The 23,244-nt window shown below is 43.2% G+C and overlaps 1 protein-coding gene across 4 annotated transcripts in view; it reads right to left on the bottom strand.

The window, feature by feature from the left end:
* Nucleotides 1-23,244, bottom strand: part of SLC35A5 (solute carrier family 35 member A5) — a 51,723-nt gene that overhangs the window by 25,686 nt on the left and 2,793 nt on the right. For 2 of the 4 annotated variants that reach the window (XM_040338049.1, XM_040338048.1), the window contains exons 2-6: nt 11,907-11,992; nt 6,993-7,154; nt 5,756-5,854; nt 3,589-3,722; nt 1,530-1,597 (exon numbers count right to left, since the gene is read on the bottom strand). In XM_040338049.1, coding sequence (XP_040193983.1) covers nt 1,530-1,597; nt 3,589-3,722; nt 5,756-5,854; nt 6,993-7,122 — 431 coding nt within the window. In that variant the 5' untranslated portion in view covers nt 7,123-7,154; nt 11,907-11,992. Of the gene's footprint in view, nt 1-1,529; nt 1,598-3,588; nt 3,723-5,750; nt 5,855-6,992; nt 7,155-11,906; nt 11,993-23,244 lie in introns of those variants that run through there. The other 2 variants (XM_040338050.1, XM_040338051.1) reach the window with 2 other exon arrangements.

Genomic DNA, 23,244 nt, shown 5'->3' with positions numbered 1-23,244 from the left:
TGCCTTTAGTTATACTTTAAGCTTTCACTTAACTAGGGCTGCAACTAACGATTATTTTCATAATCGATTAGTTGGCCGATTATTGTTTTGATTAATGGACTAATCGGATAATTTTAAAAAAAAGTGTGGTGTACAATTTAGTTAATATGTAAATAAAATAAAAAAGGCAATTTATTCTTAAATATCCATATGCAGTGGTAAATATAAATAACCAACTACAGTAATTGTAATGCCTTCTATTACCTCCACTTTCTCTGGGTTCAAATGCTGATCTTCCCTGCACAGAGTTTTTAAAGTGATTTTTTTTTTTTAAACAAACATGTTATACTTACCTGCTCTGTGTAATGGTTTTGCACAGAGCAGCCCAGATCCTCCACTTCTGGGGTTCCTCACCGATGCTTCTTGCTCATCCTGCCTTCAGAGTGCCTCAATAGCAAGCTGCAAAGTATAGTATAGAGCGCCCGCTATAGCAAGGTAAAAAAACTTCTGCCTTTAGAACCACTCACTTCCTGCCCAGGACTACATCTCCCATGAGGCATTGCTCCTCACACTTTCACATTCACAAATTCTCAGGCACTTAGTGACATGTATGGATGGTGTACTGAGCTGTATGTGTGCTGCATGGTATTTCCTGATATGTAAACAAATAATGCATACTATACGCAGGCCAACTAATCAACTGGCCGAATAACCGATTATGAAAATAGTTGTCAACTATTTTCATAATCGATTAGTTGTCGATTAATCGATTAGTTGTTTCGGCCCTACACTTAACCATAATGAATCAGGTAACTAGCATTTTTATATGGAGAAGACATAAATGCATCTCTCTCAGCATAGATATATCCTTCAAAGTAAATCTGTAAATTCTGGCCATCTTGACCTCTGAGGATCAAACATTTCACAATGCCTCCAGCTACAGTCAGCCATATGAAAATACCGCGTACACCCGATCGAAAATTCCGACAGGAAAAAGTCTGTGAGCCTTTGGAGGGAAATTACGACCGTGTGTAAGCTCCAACAAACTTTTTCTGTCAGAATTTCCTGCAAGAAAAATTTGAGAGCTGGTTCTCATATTTTCCGACGGGAGCGTACGTGTGTGGGGGGGCTGGCTGCGAGCATACGCGTGTGAGGGGGGGGGGGCTGTGAGCGTACAGGTGTGGGGGGGCTGCGAGCGTACATGTGTGGGGGGGGGCTGCGAGCGTATAGGTGTGAAGTGGGGGGGGGGGCTGCGAGTGTACAGGTGTGAGGGGGGGCTGCGAGTGCACAGCTGCTGGACTGGGAAGTCTCTTTTAGGCAAAATATAATTTCCTACTGTTCTCCCTGTACAGCGGTCGGACACACCCTGCTTTGTCAGCACTGCTATTAACGCTTGCTTTCTACAGCAAATTAAGCACGTTGCACTGAGACAAACAGCCTTTTCGTCTCAATCACAGATAGCAAAAAAAAAAAAAAAAAAAACACACTGATTCATCCATAAAAGCCCTTTAATTAATGGCTCATATAATATTAGATAAATCTTCACTTACTTAAGTATGATCCTGAAGAAAAATGCAGTTGTAATAATGACAAAATTGGATAACAATACAGCCATGGCCTAAGAGCAAAATTAAACAGAAAAGAAGAATTAATAGAACAGAAGAATGAATCATGCAATCATTGTAAACCATCTGCACAAACACTAGAGACCAAATGGGAGGAATGAATTCCAGTAATTATAGGGAAACTACTTGGAGTTTTTTTCCCGCTTTTCTGCTGCTATTCATTTCAACATTTAGGTAATAACATTATTCCTCAAATCTGTCTGTCAATGCTGGGGGGGGGGGGGGGGGGGGAGCAGGTACTTGATTGGCAGGTACCCCCTCCCACTTCCAGGCGAGTTTGCCATGGCAAACTCAGCCGGAAGTTCGCCGTCCCCCCCCCTCCTCCGTGCCATTCACAAATCACTGCACGCATGTGTAGTAGGAAACTGGCCGTGAGGCTTCACTGCAAGTTTCCCTTAGCCGAGATGACGGTGGCAGCACCCGAGAGGCGATTGCAAAATCGACTCGGGTGAGGACACCGCTGGATTCATGGACAGGCAAGTGTAAAACAAACATAGTATTTATAGCTGCTGACTTACTTTTTTATTTTTTCCCCTAAAGGAGCCTGGAGCTCTGCTTTAAGGCTAGTTTGTGAATTAATGCTGTATGATATTTACACCGCAAGGCGAGCGGCAGAAGCGAATCGCTGCTTAGGCTGCTCTGTGTTTCCGGCTGCACTAGGGGGCAGTGTGGTGCACAAGCTTTATTTGAACTGTACAAAACGTACACCTTATTCACTGCAATGCAGGGAAGCGTGATTCGCTGCCCTGCTCGACATTACTGAATGTAACAAAATAAAATTACCAGCATTTAAAAAAAATCTGGGGAAAAATGGCGTGCGATTCCCCCCCAATCTATACCAAGCTCAAAGGGGCCGAGGACTATCGCTCGGCCCCGACGCGCCGCGTCATTGAATGCAAATGATAGCAGCGCGAGCCAATGGCTGTGCTGCCATCAATCCATCCAATCAACGCTCATATGTTTCTCATCTATGTGCGTCCATAGAAATGCCTCCACCATAGATAATACAAGCTGCTCACCTTGTTCAATTGACCCCAGTTTGTACAGACAGGGCAATTAAGCCTTCCCACACTGGGTGTAATTATATGTCGATTGCCTCTATGGAGATCCTATGTAGTTCGGATCGTACTACTTCAGACAGCCTGCTATATCTTCCAGCTCAATAAGGGATAGGCGCAACACTATCCCTTATACAAACTACATAGGATCTCCATAGAGGCAATCAGCATATAATTACACCCAGTGTGGGAAGGCTTACTTGACCTGTCTGTGCAAACAGGGGTCCATTGAACAATGTGAGCGGCATTTATTATCTATGGTGGAGGCATTTCTATGGATGCACATAGATGAGAAACATATGACCAAGCTTTGGAGATCTATTTTCTGGCCATCCTTTCCTGGCTTAAAGTACTTGTAAACCTTCATGTTTTTTCACCTTAATCTATCCTATGCATTAAGGTGAAAAAACATCCGCTACTTACCGGCCCCCCTGAGCCCCCGTTTATTTACCTGAGCGCTCGAAAGTCCCACGTCGAGAATGCGTTTGCTTCTCGGCCCGCTCTTTATTGCATAGATTGATAGCAGCGCAGCCATTGGCTCGCGCTGCTGTCAACCAACTCCAATGACGCAAAGGCCGAGTCCTGTAGTCGGCAGGTATGGACGCTGGATACAGGACTCGGGAGCGCACCCACAAGGTAACCCCCTTGGGGGAGCGCTTTCCGGGGGGGGGGGTTTTCAGAGCCGAAACAGCCGCCGAGGGACCCCAGAAGATGTGGATCGGGGTCACTCTGTGCAAAACAAGCGCAGCGGAGGTAAGTATGACATGTTTCTTATTTTTATTTATTTTTTAAAACAAACCCATACTAACCCCTTTAATTCCTTTACATAAGGAGTGTTTATGTGATTTTGATCAAGGATTATTTGCTTTATAGGGTCTGTTTTACACTAAAAAACTAAAAAAAAATCCATATATGAAAGTACTCACTGGCTGCAAGTAGGTCAAAACATAGAAAAAGATCAGATTATCCAGAAAGTAAAGAAATGCTGGAACAGCCCATTTCATGTAGCGACAGAACTCTTTAAAAGTAAAACACATACAGCATCTAAGTGGGCGCTTTTCTAAGAGGGGGGAAAAGAAAAAAACATTTTAATGAAAGATTACAAAAGCCAACTGAAGTCTATAAAAGCACATAACAAAAACAATTTGCCTTGTGTATTAAAGGAAAGGTTAAGACAAAATATATAATTGAGTTTGGTGGTCTCAGCCCGGCTCCCGGTGGGTGTGCTATGCGAGGTAAGCCTGCACTTAGTACGCCCACCCCCCTCCCACAAAAACCACCACACTTACACGCACTCGAAATCGGGTTAACATGCACGCACTTTGACCACGCGGTCTCTAAAAAGAGAGGCGAAGGACTAACGGGGCTGGTTGAGCGGGCTAGATCCTCTCACTCCCTTATAGGGAGTCCCTCTGCCCCGTTGGGCTTCAAAGCGGAGCAGGTAGGGCGGGCTGTGTGGGATGGAGGGCATGGAGAAAGGTGGCAGATTGCCTCTGGGGGAGGCCTGCCTACTCCCAACTCCTGCAGTCCGGCTCCTCTCTCAAGTACACGCACAAAAATACACTTAAAAAAATAAATAAAAAGATTAGACAAAAAAAAAAAAAAAAGACAAAATATACCTATACAGCAAAACCTTGGATTGCGAGCACAATTCGTTCCGGAAACATGCTTGTAATCCAAAGCACTCGTATATCAAAGTGAATTTCCCCATAAGAAATAGAGTCTGCTATCATGACTGGTAAGACTACCCTGCAGTAGACCGATCTGAAAGCGAGGCTTGAATCGCTTGTGGAGCGCAGCGTGAAAAAAATTACGACGATGACAGTGAGGACGGTCTATGTCAGTGATGGCGAACCTTGGCACTCCAGATGTTTTGGAACTACATTTCCCATGCTACTCAACTACACTGCTGAGTGCATGAGCATCATGGGAAATGTAGTTCCAAAATATCTGGAGTGCCAAGGTTCGCCACCACTGGTCTATGTGGAGAGCTTTACCTCGAATGCCTGCATGCTTAGATGGGCCTGTTTTAATCATCACAAATGTGAGTTACTAAATGTTGTGCCTTCATTAAATGTTACCATATTGCTACACTTAGAGGCGCCTCTCATTTAAACTCAGTTGTAATGTGACACTACTTGTATATCAAGCGTCCCTCGTTTATCAAGTCAAAATTTATAAAAAAAAAAAAAAAAGAGCTCGTCTTGCAAAACACTCTCAAACCAAGTTACTCTCAATCCAAGATTTTATTATACTCTGCAACCAGCTGGAGAATAGTTATTTTAGTGTGCCTTGAAAAATGAACCTTAAAAGTTTATGCAAGCCCCAACGATGAACATTTCTTATTTGCCCTTTTTTTGGTCTGTTAACCACTTGACCCCCAGGCCTTTTTCACACGCTGTCTCTGTGGGAGGAAAGAAGAGCTGATAATAGCCAATAACTGGCAAATCGCTGTTTACATCTTGACAGCTTTAAAGTGGTTGTAAACCCACTTTTGTAAGTCACACCTACAGGTAAGCCAAAATTAAGGCTTACCTGAAGGTGTTTGCACGGTTTAGGAGATATTCGCAGAATGACAGGCACCGCTGTCTACAGCGCATGCGTCGTAGACAACGACGCACTGAGAATAGCTGGTCTAAATTCGGCAATACTTCCGCTTTAAATGGACACAGCTGATCACAAGGTAAAGGGCCTCTGTGATTGGCCCTTTACCCCAATCTGTGTCCAGAGCACACAACGGTCGCAGAGTACGCCCTATGCATGCCCCATTGGGGTGCGCAGGAGGCATGAACGTCCTCCTAGAACTGGAGACCCATGCCGTAGTCGTCAGCTGTAGTACGAGAGGAAAGTGGTTAAAAAAAAAAAAAAAAAAAAAAAAAAAAAGGTAAAAAAATGTCTAAGCTTTACTTTTCTTTTTCTAACATCACTCCGATAAAATGAAATTACAAATCGACATGACAAAAACAATCTAAATATGACAAAAGCATAAATAAAAGCAGATAAAAAAACACATTGTCCCAGAGCAGATCACATTCATTTAGACTAGCTTTGTACGCTGTCAGCTAACATTGGAAAATTATGTAGACACCTTGCCTTTCAGAATGACTCTAAAAGCCATTATCAAGCAGGAAAGCAGCTTGACAGCCTCGGCGCACACATTAACGGTAGCTGGAACATAGTCATAAGTGTTATCTGCAAAACAAAACACACAGTAATTGAACATATACTTTTGACATTAAGGGTTTGTGTCCTACAGCACAGCTTGAATTTTCTGTGAAAAGCGAGTTGACAGACACAAAGCTTTAGTACACAATAGAGCTTTGGAGGCCCGAATTTCAGGGCTTTATCTTAGGTGCTATAATAAAAAATAAAAAAACACCACAATGGCTACATATACAATTAATTAATTGAGCTGAGCCAAGTTACAATTCAATTAAAAGGGCCTTGACCTTCTAATCATTGCTGTAAATAGGGGGAGAAAAAAAAAAAAGCACAGAAGGTCAGGCTGTACAGTAGACTACAAAACGACAAACATATGACAAAGCTGAAAGATTTATATTGTAAGCGGAGACACATCTCAGAGTGAGACAAATTAAAACATGGTACAGCCACAGGAGCAGCAATCAATTGGCTTACGCGTTTTGTCTTTGTGTCACCTAGCTCTTCTCTTCACCTCCCATTGCATCTTTTTAATCACAGCAAGGTAAATAACAAAGTGGACTGCATTACTTACGAAAGAAAGTGCATATAATAAACAAAAATTACTGATGAAATTCTAGACTCACTGATGTCTATAAAATCAGTTTTTTTTTAATGCTTGTTACTGAAGAAGAATGCAAGTCTTTCTCTAGGTTCTAGTGACACCTGCTGGTCAAAAAATGAGCTGCAGTACAAAGAGAAGACTGCGTGCATAGTCATGCTTCATCACTCGTGATCCTTTTTTTGTGTTGTTGTTTTATTTAGTCATCTATAAGTTATTTTTAAAGAAAATCTTCTTGATGCCATTATCCCTCCTTCACAAACAAAAGGAGGGTGGAACTATTTTAGACCGGGTTCACATATGTGCGGCTGCGGGGTTGTGCCTGGGATCCGGTGGGTGTCTGTTCACTGGTTCAGGTGAGATTCAGGTCCGAATTTTTGCCTAAAATTCACACCTGAACCGGACTCAAACATGCACAGGACCCCTTTGCAATCTGCTCCGTGGCTGCCCCAGACCTGTGGGAACAGGCTCCATTGAGAGCCGGTCACACTCACCCACCATGCCAATTGGATGCAGGGAAACAACACATTGTACAATAAAGCATATGAAATAAAAAAAAAGTTGTCTGACCCTTATTGGCCGAGAACTTGACCAAAAGGACGCGGCTTGATCCCAGAGCGACATAAGTGAATCCAAGCAAAAAGGTGTGCACTGTTGATCGAGAGAAGAACGATTGGCTCAGGCAGGGCTTGAACCTCATTGTTTCAGATTCTGAGCAGCATGTCCCACTCACTGAAATCAACAAAATATAAGAAAACAATTAACTTACACTGAAAAAAAAATAAAAAAATTATAGGACAAATCAATAAGGAAAATTCCACACATAAGGGTTCATTCACATGGCCACCCACCCAAATCAGTGAATTTCTGTGGTGGGCATTTGCAATCAGTTGCAGGCATTCTGTCTTCATAAATCACTAACAGGCTGTGCGCATATAATTGCACATGGAGTAATTACATGCGGTTAGAGCAGTGGACTCCAAACCCCTTTGCTAGCTTTTATCTGGCCCTTAGGGCACCATTTCCATTCACATATACCAACAATGGGACATAATTCCTCCCAATGACGACACCAAAAGATGGGGCACAATTCCTCCCAATGACGACACCAAAAGATGGGGCACAATTCCTCCCACCAAAGATGGGGCACAATTCCTCCCACCAAAGACTGACACCAAAGATGGGGCACAATTCATAGTAACATAGTTAGTCTGGTTGAAAAAAAGACACAAGTCTATCTAGTTCAACCAATAAATTAATTCCACCGACACCAAATATGGGACATTGTTTATTCCCATTGACGTTGGGACCTTTTCTATTCCCATGGCCACAGTCCAACCCCCCTTAAATCTGACTGACCGTAAACTGGCTCTTTGTTTAGAACGTTTGAAGACCTCTAAATTAGAGAGAGATGAGTGGCCCTGGATGCAAACAGTCTGCTCATCAGTCCCTAGCCACATGTAATAATCCAAGGTTAGGAACAGTTGCTAGCAGTGTCAGCTGGTCATTGGTTTGGATAGGATTCCTGCCCGCAGCTGAACACAAACACTTTTCACCCCTTCACACCTGTGCAACTTGTTGTGCGATTTGACAGTTCCAAAATCGCATGACTGTTGCACCCTATTGTCAGGGATAGTTAGTTCATATTGGTGCAACTCCGACTTTGAGGTTGTTACTGCTGACTATTTCCCTAGTTGTCTGAGTCACTCTACCAGAACTAGTATGGAGACTAAACTGGTCTACACTAAAGATTTGGAAACAATCAATATGGTTCCTAATCATATAATTACCAAGACACGCGGCTCTGTGGCTCACGCAGGCGTTTGCAAATGCGTGCGGACAAAACTCCTGTTTTAAACGCATGCTGTTAGACAGGTTAATTGGTTGTTCTGCAGGCTGGTCGGTAAGGAGGCTTGGTTTTTCCCTGGGCATTCCCCAGGTTGTGTTGTTAATTACCAAGACAGCCAATTATGGTGATTACGTTTTTTTATTTTAAAAACAAACCTGCATGTGTCACCTATTTCTAAGTATTACACAGGGAGGCACAGGGAGAGCTGAGGAAGAAACACCCAGATTGGACCTGAAAGAGTGCTCCAAACTGCATATAGCTACAGAGGTAAAACGACAGCTTGTTTTAACCACTTGACCTCCGGAAGATTTACTCCCTTTCCTGACCAAAACCTGGAGGGCAGGAACACACACACACACACACACACATACATAGGGGGAGCTCTATTTGCAGTAAAAAAAAAGGACATCAATTTGTTTGGGTACAGCGTCGCAGGACTGCGTAATTGCCAGTTAAAATAAAGCAGTGCCGTATCACAAAAAAACAGCCTGGTAATTAAGGGGGTAAATCCTTCAGGGGCAGAAGTGATTAATTCAATACCCCCGTTGTGTATGCTTAGAATAAAGAATAAAAACAAAACAAAAAAAAAAAAAACACGTTGAAGTGGTGTCAAATGCCTCTGAAAAGTCATTGAGCATGGACCGCTTTTCAAAGGAGCAGTAGTCCTTGCCGCTATTATGAACGAGCCTTAAAAAAAAACAAAAAAAAACAGTTTTGATTGTACAGGGTGAAGATTCAAAATAACATACATACCGTACATACACACATCCATACACGCACACGCATATAAATGCAGACAAGAATACATACAGTATCTCCCAAAAGTGAGTACACCCCTCACATTTTTGTAAATATATTATTGTGCTGGGACCCTTACTTTTTAATATCTTTATAAATGATATTGGGTCTGAGATCAAAAGTAACATTTCTGTCTTTGCAGATGACACCAAGCTATGCAGTGGAATAACGTCCTTGCAGGATGTCTCCAATTTACAAGCCGACCTCAATGCTCTGTCTGATTGGGCAACTATGTGGCAGATGAGGTTTAATGTTGATAAATGTAAAGTTATGCACTTGGAGGCTAAGAACATGCATGCATCATACATGCTAGGGGGAGTAGAACTGGGGGGATCCATAGTGGAGAAGAATCTGGGGGTTTTGGGAGATCATAAGCTCAATAATGGCATGTAATGCCAAGCTGCGGTTTCCAAAAGCGAGTCCTTTCTTGTATTGAGAGGTATGGACTAGGGCCGAAACAACTAATCGATTAATCGACAACTAATGGATTATGAAATTAATCGATTACAAATTTTCATAATCGATTAATTGGCCAGTAACATAATGGGGTTAAAAACACTAAAATTAGCCCTTTATAGTACAAAAAGAGCAAATCGCTACTGTAAATATTACTTTCACTGTCCCACAGTAAAAAAAATGAACCCCTTACAGTAGCGATTATTTGCTGTTTTTGTACTAATTTTTGTTTTTTTAACCCCATTATGTTACTAAACATCTCAGGCCTGGGTCACACCTCTGTTTTTTGGTGCTTTTTGCAGAAACACACTACAGTTCATTTACATGTTTTCCTATGGGACACGTTCTCATCCATGTTTTTTTTTTTTTCCGGCTGCTGCGTATTTGGAAAGGGCAAGGACTTAACGCAAAACGGTGCTATTTTTTATTGGTTCAATATACTTTAATGGAGAAGCTGCAGAAAAGTATGTAATGTGTTTTTGCGGCAATTTGCGCTTTGTCATCTGCCCAAAAACCAAATGTAAAAATGAAATATATTTTTTTTATGGTTATTATCCGATTAATTGAAACAATAAATCTGCCAACTAATCGATAGAGATAGAGATAGAGATAGAGATAGAGATAGAGATAGAGATAGAGATAGAGATAGAGATAGAGATAGAGATAGAGATAGAGATAGAGATAGAGATAGAGATAGAGATAGAGATAGAGATAGAGAGAGAGAGAAAAAAAAAAAAAAAAAAAAAAAAAAAAAAAAAAAAAAAGAAGAGATTGATTTAATTTTGCCCTTGTTCAAATCATGAGTAAGACCTCATCTGCAATATGCAGTTTTGGGCCCCAGTTCTCATAAAGGATATCGGGGAACTGGAGAAAGTGCAGAGAAGGGCAACCAAACTGATAAGAGGCATGGAGGAACTTAGCTATGAGGAAAGATTAGAGGAACTGAATTTATTCACTCTTGAGAAGAGGAGAATTAGGGGGGATATGATCAACAAATATATAAGGGGTCCATATAGTGAACTTGGTGTTGAGTTATTCACTTTACGGTCAATGCAAAAGACGTCTAGAGGAAGAGAGATTTCACCTCCAAATACAGAATGGTTTATTCACAGTAAGAGTTGTAAAAAAAGGGGAACAGACTCCCTCCAGACATGGTTCTGGCTAGCTCAGTAGATTGCTTTAAGAAAGGCCTGAATACTTTCCTAGATATACATAATATAACTGAGTACTAACATTTATAGGTAAAGTTGATCCGGGGGAAATCCGATTGCCTCTCGGGGGGATCAGGAAGGAATTTTTTTCCCCTGCTGTAGCAAATTGGATCATGCTCTGCTGGGGTTTTTTGCCTTCCTCTGGATCAACTGTGGGTATGGAATTGGGTATATGGGACTGTATGATATTTTTTATTTAATTTATTTATGGCTGAACTAGATGGACTTTTTTCAACCTGAATAACCATTATATCTTTTCGTGTGAATATATGACGCAGAGCATGTGCACTCAAACTTCTTTAGTCGACCATGGTGAGGCTTGTTCTGAGTGGTACCAGGCCTGTTAAACCGCTATATGGTTTTGGCCACCATGCTGCAGCTCTGTTTCAGGGTCTTGGCAATCTTCCTATAGCCTAGGCCACCTTTATGTAGAGCAAAAATTTCTTGTTTCAGATCCTCAGAGAGTTCTTTGCTATGAGGTGCTATGTTGAACTTCCAATGACCAGTATTAGAGAGTGAGAGCGAAAACACCAAATTTAACACACCTGCTCCCCATGCACACCTGAGACCTTGTAGCAATAACAAGTCACATGACATGGTGAGGGAAAATGGCTAATTGGGCCAAATTTGGACATTTTCACTTAGGGGTGTACTCAGTTTTGTTGCCAGTGGTTTAGGACATCAATGGCTGTGTGTTGAGTTATTTTAAAGGGGACAACAAATTTACACTGTTATGCAAGCTGTACACTCACTACTTTACATTTTAGCAAAGTGTCATTTCTTCAGTGTTTATTTTTTACCCCCTAAATGCAGGATCATTATGCTGCAACCACTTGTAATGCACATGGTTGTGGGAATGGTCGCAGCACCTGTAGGTATACTTCCAGCTGCAGCTCCTTCTACTGGGTTCACTTTCTTGACTGCCTGTCACTGTGCTGACCGAGCACTCGCTGTGCCGATGCAAGTTAGGTGGAGGAGCAGGAGCTTGGTCACAACTGAATGCCTTTTTCTACCAGGATGCTCCTTGGTGCAAACCATGTATCGGTCAAAGGGTTGTGGCCTGAAACGTCATGCTCTGGTTAACTCATGAAGTACAATAATGTTATTTGCACTGGAGGACGCAAATGTTTCTTTCTTAGATCGGTGAAGAACAAACACCATTTTTTGTACCTTATTGGTCCCAAAATCTTCAAATTTCACCACTGACATGGCACAGATGTTCGAGAAGAAACAGGCCTGATCTAGCCAACTTCAATCTGTATTGTTGAAAGAGTCATAAATATTAATGCAACTGAAATATTCTATAATGAAAAGCATTATTTCAAAGCTGAAACATTCTCCAAAAAAAATGGATAAATAAAAAACACATCACTACCACCAATTAATTATGAATTATATACAGCATTATAAAAAATGTAAAGATGTGCAGGTTTCTTTACTAGCCATAAAACTAGAGCTATGAAAATATATTCATAGCCCCCAAAAAACAGAGATACAATAAAACCTTACAAATGGTATTAGCTATTATTGTCCATCTCTGGACTGTTACCACTTCTAGTCCCCAACTCCTTTGGAGCACATAATAAAAAAAAAAAAAAAAAAAACAATATTCATCTTTACAGCTGAATTTATCCGGGCCCAACGATGTTGCAGATCTCCTCTATGCCTACTCCTAATTAGCAAGTGGATTCGAAATGCTTCACAGAGCGGTGGTGCCATGCCCAACTGCAGGGGTGTCCAACTCAATTTCATTGTGGGCCTCATCAGGATTATGATTTCCCTCAAAAGGGCCAGTTGTATCTGTAAGAATAGATGTCTAGCGCATCTCCTCCCCTTACATTAGATGTCAAGAGCCACCCCACCATCAGAAGTTCAGTCTCCCTTTCATTACAGTGCACCCCCCTTACCTTATGCTGCTGCTGGGAAGAAGCTGGATGCATTGCTTGAAAGCAGAAAGTACAGGGTCTGGAGAAGGACCAGAGGAGGGCTGGAGCTCTCCTGCAGCTGTGGGAGAGGTGCAACGGCCACATGAAATGGCCTGGAGGGCCGGATTCGGCCCGCCTGCCTTGTGTTTGACACCTGTGCTTTACGGCATACACCTGTGAGTTGAGGACAGGGGCGGAGCCTGACATCCAGGGCTCACAGGTAGTGAGTTGAATGATCATGGGGGTAAGATCTGGCCAGTAACATACTTCTTGTTTTAGGGTGTTCCCACCCTAGATATCAGTGCAATGAAAACACCTTTGGAGAAAATAATTGTCAATCTGGGGAGAGGGTATACTGTAAGATAGTTACATAGGTTGAAAAAAAGAAGCCCAGGAAGGAAGGAAGGAAGGCACTATTCAATTTAGATGGACTTGATTAACCACTTGCCGACCAGCCGCAGTCATTATACTGCGGCAGGTCGGCAAGTTCCTGTGAACCACCGTAGCTGTAAAATGGTCCCTTTAAGCGGGATAGTAGGCGCACGCCCACTGCATCACGGGGGAGCCGATGCTTGTAACCGGCAGTCGTGATGACCACCGGCCGTGAGCGATCTCGAGAGGCAGAACTGTTAAGTTCGTGAGTTCCTAATAGCTAGGATCCACGATCTGTCATTTCCTCTAGTCAGTCCCCTCCCCCCCCCCCAGTTAGAAACACATGAGGGAACACAACCCCTTGATTGCCCCTAGTCTTAACCCATTCCCTGCCAGTGATATTTTTACAGCACTGATCGCGGTTGGTGCCAAAAGTGTCTGCCATAACGTCACAGTGCCGATAAAAATCATAGACCGCCGCCATTACTAGTAAAAAATAAATAAAATAAAAATGCTATAAATCTATATATTTTGTAGACACTATAACTTTTGCAGAGAGATAGATAGAGAGAAAATTAAGAAATGGTAAGCGGTAACCCGTATACCGACCCCTTTTATAATCACCAGAGCCCGAACCCGGTCCAGCAATGTGCTCTCATGATTGGCTGGCAACCATTCAAGGGTATTCCCTATAATCGCAGGGATAGAGAGGGTAAACAAGGGGGAGGGGTATGACTGTATATCAAAAATTATGTACAAGTGAATGTGAGAGATGACATCACTAGGGAGCAAGGGAGGAGGTTGAATCCTTATGGATAGAGCTACAAAGGGAGGAAACGTATGCCCCGTACACACGGCCGGTATTCCCGTCGGAAAAACTACGATGAGAGCTTTTCGTCAGGAATCCCGACCATGTGTATGCTCCATCTGACTTTTTCCCCCCCCACAGGAAAACTGCCGGAAAAAAAAAAAAAAAAAAAAAAAAAAAAAAAAGCAGGATCAGCCTGCATGCATGCTCGGAAACAATTCGACACATGCTTGGAAGAATAGAACTTAAATTTTGTCGGCTCGTCATAGTCTTTTACGTCACCGCGTTCTTGGCAGTCAAAAGTTCACCAGACTTGTGTGACCGTGTGTATGCAAGGCAGGCTTGAAAGGAATTCCGTCGGAAAAACCATTGCCGATCGTGTGCAAGGGGAAAGTAATACTGGGAGTATGCTATAGGCCCCCTCCTATCACAATTTGGATTAGCGGCAAGAATGGGAAGTGTCATTATAATGGGGGATTTTAAATTATACAGACAGACTGGGTGGAAGGAAACGCGCATTCATCTAAGGCTCACCAGTTCCTAAATGTCTTGTAGGACAACTTCATGGGTCAGATGGTAAATGCACCAACTAGAGGAGAGCAAAAAAATCCCAAGAAATTCTTTAAGTATTAAAGGGAGGTCAGATTATAGGTGTGACGGTAGTAGAAAATATCCCCGTCAAGCATTCCCTTCTTCCCATAAAGAAAATCACCCAATATTCCACGGGTAGGAATCCCTGGAATCGCCCAATAATCCACACATGAGCCAAAGCTTAATGCTGGAACAAGAGACACTTTAATGGCAGCATTCTCCTAGTTATATACAGTTTACATCTAATCATCACTCAAAGAACAATGAAATCTCCACCCCCTTTCCACACACTGGGGGCTCCCATACAGATTATAGGTAGACACTCTGGCACCGAACCTGACAGACACATTTCTTTAGATAATGACATCAGTGAAGTTAATTACTACAACGAAGCAATCAGAATAATTAACATGAGCCAGTTATCTAATCATTTAGCCTGACGATACAATACACATCTCTTAAGGGTAAACACAGGTCTTCTTCACACACACAATAGATCAATTACCCTTTAGAATAGAGAGCTGGCTGGGGATGGGACATTAATATTTCAACAGTCTGTTATGCAGAGGAATGAGTCATTCGGGTCCCCATGAAATCACCTTCTACACATAACACACAGACATTAGAATAGCAGGGAGAGAATTACTGAAGCATATAGGCAATTGCATAAAAGTCCTTCACAATAGGTCAGATTATATTGGCCCCATAAAGAATGATGAAGGGAATCTTGTTACCAAGGATGGAGAGATGGCAAAAGGTATTCTTTAAAAGGTATAATTTATTCTTCTCAGTCTTCACAAGGGAATCAGGGGGCTTCAATAACCAAAACTGCAATGTTTATCCTCATGACATGTCACAGAAAGCACCGTCATGGCTAACAGGGGACAGAATTAGAATTAGACTTGGAAAAACGTAACATTAATAAGTCACCGGGACCAGATCGCTTGCACCCAAGGGTCCTTAAGGAACTCAGTCAAGTAATTGCCAGCCCATTGTTCCTAATTTTTGCGAACAGTCTACTGACTGGAATAGTACCAGCTGATTGAAGAAAAGCCAATGTAGCACCAATATTTAAAGAAGATTTAAACTTTTAGGCCCCTTTCAGACGTGCGGACCGTCCTGGGAGGAGAACAGAGACTTATCCGTTAGGGAGGGACCACATCCTGCAGGACCTTTTGGTCAAAAGCCTGACCACCTGATAACAGAAGATCCAGTCTGTAATGATGGACACACGTTAAGCAACTTGACCACGTAGCCGCCTTACAACATTTGATCTGGGGTGGCACCAGCTTTTTCTGTGCATGTAGTGGCTTGAGCCTTTGTAGCATGAGCTTGAATTCCCAGCGGGGGATATATACCCATCAGAGTAGGCTACCAAAATAGCCGATTTAAGCCACCTATCAATTGACTGCTTTGATGCCAGGTGGCCTTTTTTGTTTCCCGAAAAAAGAACGAATAAAGTCTGTGGATCTGAAATCCTTTGTTACTTCCAAGTAATGCAATAAGGTTCGTCTCACATCCAAGTTGTGAAACTGACCTTCCTTTTCCCCTGAAGGGTTTAAGCAAAAGGTTGGCAGGATAATTTCAGAACCGGTTGCAGGAAACATTGCTACTTTTGGCAAAAAAAACAAACACAACAGATCTGTCTGAAGTACAACCCAATCTGGATAAATGGACAAAAAAAGGTTCCTTAAAGCGGGGGTTCACCCTATCGACAGGAAAAAAAAAATTTTTTTATCTTTTACCTTTAAATCAGGCACTGTAGCGCGAGCTACAGTATGCCTGTCCCGAATTTTTTCCCCCCATACTCACCTTGTAGTCGTCCATCGAAGATACCGGGGAATGGGCGTGCCTCTGGAGACGGAGGATGATTGACGGCCGGCTCTGGCGCGTCACGCTTCTCCGGAAATAGCCGAAATAGGCTTGGTCTTCACGACGCGTGCGCATAGCCTGTGCGCACGCGCCGTGAAGAGCCGAGACCTACTCCGGCTGTCTTCGGGGAGAGTGACGTGCCAGGGCCGGCCGTCAATCATCCTCCCTCTCCATAGGCACGCCCATTCCCCGCGGGAGCCGGAATCTACGATGAACGACTACGAGGTGAGTACGGGGTTAAAAAAATCGGGACAGGCATACTGTAGCTCGCGCTACAATGCCTGTCTCGATGGTAACATCATGGGATTGTGGGTGAACTACCGCTTTAACTGAAAGCGCGTACAGTTCACTGATTCTTCTTGCAGATGTAATTGCCACTAGAAATACAGGTTTGAAAGTCATATTCTTTAGAGACTGTTTGTTGTGGTTTTAAACAGTTTCTTTGTGAGGGTTTGTAGAACCACTGAGAGATACAATTTAGGAAAATACTTAGTCCGGACTTGTCTAGATCTGACAAGTGCCTTAAAAATTAAAAAATTAATCTTGCGACCAAGGTTTCTGCAGAAATTGATCTCTCCAGAAAAAAAAACAATGCGGCCACTTTCACTTTAAGAGTGCTGACTGCAAGACCCTTGTTTGCACCTTTTTGTAGAAATTCTAATACTGAGACAATGGGGTTAATTTACTAAAGGCAAATCCACTTTGCACTAAAAGTGCACTTGGAAGTGCAGTCGCTTTAGCTCTGAGGGGGAAGATCTGAAAGGAGGTGAAGCTCTGCCGATTTTATCATCAAATCATGTACAAGCAAAAATGCTGTTTTTTATTTTCCTTGCATGTTCCCCTCGGATCTACAGCGACAGCACTTCCAAGTGCAAAGTGGATTTGCCTTTAGTAAATAAACCCCAATGTCTTCCACCGCTTTATTTTCTGAACTACACCAAGAGTTTTAGATCTTCCACACTTTGGTGAAAATAGCTCTAGTTACTTTCTTCCTACTGGAAAGTAAAGTAGTTATTGTTCCTTAGCATCCACTCCTCAGATACCAGGCAGTGAGTAAGGCGTACCCCAGTTGAAAATTCCAGTGGTGCGTCAAGGCATCTATCCACACCCCCCCCCCCCCCCCGAGAACCATTGCCTCTGTGGAGGGAGAAGAATTGCGTGAGCTGTGTGTTTTACCTTAATGCAAACAGGTCCACTTGTGGGTGACCCCCAAGTCCTGGCTACCCATGCAAAAACCTCTGGATTCAGGCTCCACTCTGCCTCCTGAATTTTCTGCCTGCTCAAAAAATCTGCCACTTAATTTAGTGGAGATTTTTAACTTTTCGCTAGGAAACTAACCTATAAATATTTATTCGATCAGGATTGTTTGCGATCCAAGAAAGATAAAGATCTAGCGGAAAAGATGAAAGATTTTACTATGGCCGAGTTTCGAGCTTTTAGGGATTTGGTATTATTATTAGAAGAGAGTGAAGTTGCACCTATAACCTCCGACCCTAGTGTTTTGGAGGCTCCCACACCCCCTAAGCTGGTTTTACCTAGTCACAAGTTCAAACCTAAATCCACCAAATTTCCAGACCTAACTACCAACTCATATGTTTAGTCATTTCTATTAGCCACTGTGAGTGAAATCAAATCACTTGATGTCAACCCTATACAGTCTAATCTGACGAAACAACAAACCCTCTCAATTAGGAAACCAAAAAATCACCCAGACCTTACCATTAAACCCTCAGATAAGGGAGGTAACATTGTATTAATGACCAACATACAATATGTGAAAATGTGTATGAACATCTTATCCAATCGGTCATGGTACCAAAAAATTGCAGAGCTGTCAGTGGCACAATATGCCAACGACTATAAGACATTGATAGGTGAAGCGTTCATGAAGGGCCTGATAGACCAGGACACATATGATTATCTTAACATCAAATTTCCACGGGCGCCCACTTTTTATGCCCTACCCAAGGTACATAAAAACCTCAAGGTGCCTCCAGGTAGACCCATTGTTTCGGGCATTGGATCAATCACAGAAAATGCTAGCAGGTTTATCGATTTCTTCCTAACACCACATGTCACCCGCCTACCGTCCTTTGTCAAAGACACATTAGATTTCCTTAAACAAATTGAGGGCGTGCCTGTCCCTCCCGACGCCCTTCTCGTGACTTTGGATGTGGAGGCTCTTTACTCTAGCATCCCTCACGAGCAGGGCGTCGTGATTGGTAAAGATAGAAAACTGTTCATCTGAAAAAATGTCTCGTTCCCACCCCCCCAGGTACAGGTTGGCGTAGGCCGGTGCGCAACAAGTGCCCATGGCCACGCCCTGTACCTGGAGGTAGTGGGAACCATTAAAAGTAAACCAATTGTGGGTCAAAATAAATAAAAGTAGTTTCAAGATGAACTCATTGAATGGCCAGGAGTGATGGTCTTGTTCCATGAGGAACGTGCGTGCCATCCCGACGCCCTGCTCGTGAGGGATGCTAGAGTAAAGAGCCTCCACATCCAAAGTCACGAGAAGGGCGTCGGGAGGGACAGGCACGCCCTCAATTTGTTTAAGGAAATCTAATGTGTCTTTGACAAAGGACGGTAGGCGGGTGACATGTGGTGTTAGGAAGAAATCAATAAACCTGCTAGCATTTTCTGTGATTGATCCAATGCCCGAAACAATGGGTCTACCTGGAGGCACCTTGAGGTTTTTATGTACCTTGGGTAGGGCATAAAAAGTGGGCGCCCGTGGAAATTTGATGTTAAGATAATCATATGTGTCCTGGTCTATCAGGCCCTTCATGAACGCTTCACCTATCAATGTCTTATAGTCGTTGGCATATTGGATGAATTTCCTTTGCCTTTTCCCCTCTGCGATGACAATTTCTCCTCTTCTCCTGGGGGTGTTCCTGAGCCCTTTGAGATTGAAAAAAAATAAAATAAATGCTTAACCGGCTGCTTTTTCTTCTTAACGGGGAATGACTTATTTTTACCTGCTGTCCTATCTAGCACCGAATCCAAGTCAGGCTCAAACAGTAAATCACCCAAGAACGGCATCCCAATAAGTTTGGAGCAGGAACCTTGGACTCTCAGGACAGCACCTAAGGCCTTGTACACACGGCCAGACATGTCCGATGAAAACGGTCCGCTTTCATCGGACATGTCTGCTGGGTGATTTTGGTCTGATGTGTGTACACACCATCAGACCAAAATCCCAGCGGACAGAGAATGCGGTGACGTATACGACACCGACGTTCTCTGACGCGGAAGTTCAATGCTTCCACGCATGCGTCGAATCAATTCGACGCATGCACGGGATTTCGGGCCGCTGGTTATACGTCATAACCAGCGGACATGTCCGATGAGTCATACTGACCATCGGACATGGTTCCAGCAGGCAAGTTTCTTAGCATGCTAAGAAACTTTTGTCCACTGGAAACATGTCTGCTCGGCCAGGAATCTGGTCCGGTAGGCCCTACACACGGTCGGACATGTCCGCGGAAACTGGTCCGCGGACCAGTTTCAGCAGACATGTTCGGTCGTGTGTACGAGGCCTAAGAGTTCCTGACTCCTCACCATGTGTTCCCTGCCGGAGGAAACAAAAACTGGTAACATGTGGGAAGGAGCCTCCTTTTAAAGTTCGGTGCAAGATGTATTTCCTGTGGGCAAGTGGGAGGAGCCACTCTCTCAGGTTCTGTCCTGAAAGACAATTAGGGAAAACTGGCTACAGGGGCGAGTACAGAGGGTAGTGATAAATGGGGAGTACTCTGAATGGTCCGGGTGGAAAGTGGGGTCTCCCAGGGTTCTGTAATTTATTCATAAATAACCTGGAGGATGGGATAAAACAGCTCAATCTCTGTGTTTGCGGACAATACCAAGCTAAGCAGGGCAATAACTTCTCCACAGGATGTGGAAACCTTGCAAGAAGATCTGCACAAATTAATGGGGTGGGCAACTACATGGCAAACAAGGTTTAACGTAGAACAGGGGTTGACAAATTTGCTTGGAATCTAGGAGCCAGCTAAAAAAGTTAGGAGCCAGAAAACGCGCCCCGTCCCGACGAGCTTGCGCGCAGAAGCGAAGACATACGTGAGCAGCGCCCGCATATGTAAATGGTGTTCGAGACCACACATGTGAGGTATCGCCGCGATTGGTAGAGCGAGAGCAATAATTCTAGCCCTAGATCTCCTCTGTAACTCAAAACATGCAACCTGTAGATTTTTTTAAACGTCGCCTATGAAGATTTTAAAGGGTAAAAGTTTGTCGGCATTCCACGAGCGGACGCAATTTTGAAGCGTGACATGTTGGGTATCAATTTACTCTGCGTAACATTATCTTTCATAGTATTAAAAACAATGGGGATAACTTTACTGTTGTCTTATTTTTTAATTAAAAAAAAAGTGTAATTTGTTCCCAAAAAAAGTGCGCTTGTAAGACCGCTGTGCAAATACGGCGTGACAGAAAGTATTGCAATGATCGCCATTTTATTCTCTAGGGTGTTAGGATAAAATATATATATAATGTTTGGGGGTTCTAATTAGAGGGAAGAAGATGGCAGTGAAAATAGTGAAAAATTACATTAGAATTGCTGTTTAACTTGTAATGCTTAACTTGTAATACCAATGGCTCACCACCAGATGGTGCCAGCTCACAAAAAAAAAAAAAAAAAAATTTTTTTTTTTGCCCCCCCCTTCCAAGCCAAGTCGCCAGGACCATATTTCTAGTCGCCATGGCGACCGGGATTTGTCGAGCCCTGACGTAGAAATGTTTTAAATAATGCATTTGGGTGGCAAAAATATGAATGAAATCTATACACTAGGAGGGAGAACCTCTGGGGGAATCTAGGGTGGGAAAGGACCTGGGGGGGGGGGTCCTAGTAAATAACAGGCTCAGCAATGGCATCCAAGCTGCTGCAAGCAAACAGAATAATAGCATGCATTAAAAAGGGGGATTTACTGCAGAGATAAACAATAATTCTCCTACTATACAAGACTCTGGTCCAGCCACACCTGGAGTATGCTGTCCAGTTCTGGGCACCAGTCCTCAGGAAGGATGTGCTGGAACTGGAGAGAGTCCAGAGAAGGGCAACAAAGCTAATAAAGGGTCTGGAGGACCTTAGTTATGAGAAAAGGTTACGAGCACTGAACTTGTTCACTCTATAGACGAGACGCTTGAGAGGGGATATGATTTCAATGTACAAATACCGTACTGGTGACCCCACAATAGAGATAAAACTTTTCTGCAAAAACAAATTTAATAAGACACGCGGCCATTCACTAAAATTAGAAGAAAAGAGGTTTAACCTTAAACTGTGTAGAGGGTTCTTTACTGTAAGAGCGGTTAGGATGTGGAATTCTCTTCCACAGGTGGTGATCTCAGCAGGGGGCATCCATAGTTTAAAAAATATAAGCACCAATTAAACAGAGGAGAAGGATAAGAGGTGGATCCCGACAAGGATTGTCGGTATAAAAATCCAGAGAAGACTAACTCCTCCCACAGTTACAAAGTAAATATTTGCCAGCACACCATGGATCGACACAAAGTAGCGTCCAAAAGGATTATTTATTGCATGATCACAACACAAGGAGAGTGCAATGTTTCGGAGTCACGCATGACCCCTTCGTCAGGCATGTGACAGTTATTTACCTTAAAGTGGATGAAAACCCACTCTCATCATTTCTAAATTACTTCCATAGTGCTGATCTACAGTATCTCACAAAAGTGAGTACACCCCTCACATTTCTGTAAACATTCTATTCCATCTTTTCATGTGACAAAACTGAAGAAATTACACTTTGCTAAAATGTAAAGTAGTGAGTGTACAACTTGTATAACAGTGTAAATTTGCTGTCCCCTCAAAATAACTCAACATACAGCCAATTAATGTCTAAACCACTGGCAACAAAAGTGAGTACACACCTAAACGAAAATGTCCAAATTGGGCCCAATTAGCCATTTTCACTCCCTGATGTCGTCATGTGAATTGTTCGCGTTACAAGGTCTCAGGTGTGAATGGGGAGCAGGTGTGTTAAATTTGGCGTTATCGCTCTCACTCTCTCACTCCGGAAGTTCAATATGGCACCACCTCATGGCAAAGAACTCCCTGAGGATCTGAAAAAAAAAGAAAAGAAATGTTGCTCTACATAAAGATGGCCTAGGCTATAAGAAGATTGCCAAAACCCTGAAACTGAGCTGCAGCATGGTGGCCAAGACCATACAGAGGTTTAACAGGACAGGTTTAATTTAAAACAGGCCTTGCCATGGTCGACCAAAGAAGTTGAGCGCACGTGCTCAGCGTCATATTCAGAGGTTGTCTTTGGGAAATAGATGCAAGAGTGCTGCCAGCATTGCTGCAGAGGTTGAAGGGGTGGGGGGGGCGGCTCATTCTGTCGGTGCTCAGACCATACGCCGCACACTGCATCACATTGGTCTGCATGGCTTGCCGTCCCTGAAAGAAGCCTCTTCTAGAAAGATAATGCACAACAAAAGCACGCAGTTTGCTGAAGACAAGCAGACTAAGGACATGGAACACTGGAACTATGTCCTGTGGTCTGATGACACCATGATAAACTTATGTGGTTCAGATGGGGTCAAGTGTGCGTAGCGGCAACCAGGTTAGGAGTACAAAGACAAGTGTGTCTTGCCTAGTCAAGCATGATGGTGGGAGTGTCATGGTCTGGGGCTGCATGAGTGCCGTCGACACTGGGGAGCTACAGTTCATTGAGGGATAAATGCCAACATGTACTGTGACATACTGAAGCAGAGCCTGATCCCCTTCTTTCGGAGACTGGGCCGCAGGGCAGTATTCCAACACGATAAAGACCCCAAACACACCTCTAAGATGAACACTACCTTGCTAAAGAACCTGAGGGTAAAGGTGATGGACTGGCCAAACATGTCTCCAGACCCAAACCCTAATGAGCATCTGTGGGGCATCCTCAAATGGAAGGTGGAG

Source organism: Rana temporaria, chromosome 2 (genome assembly GCF_905171775.1).
Source record: "Rana temporaria chromosome 2, aRanTem1.1, whole genome shotgun sequence".
In the NCBI taxonomy this organism is placed as follows: Eukaryota; Metazoa; Chordata; class Amphibia; order Anura; family Ranidae; genus Rana; species Rana temporaria.
The sequence above is the reverse complement of the archived record's forward strand: the minus strand, read 5'-3'. Positions and strand labels throughout refer to the sequence as shown.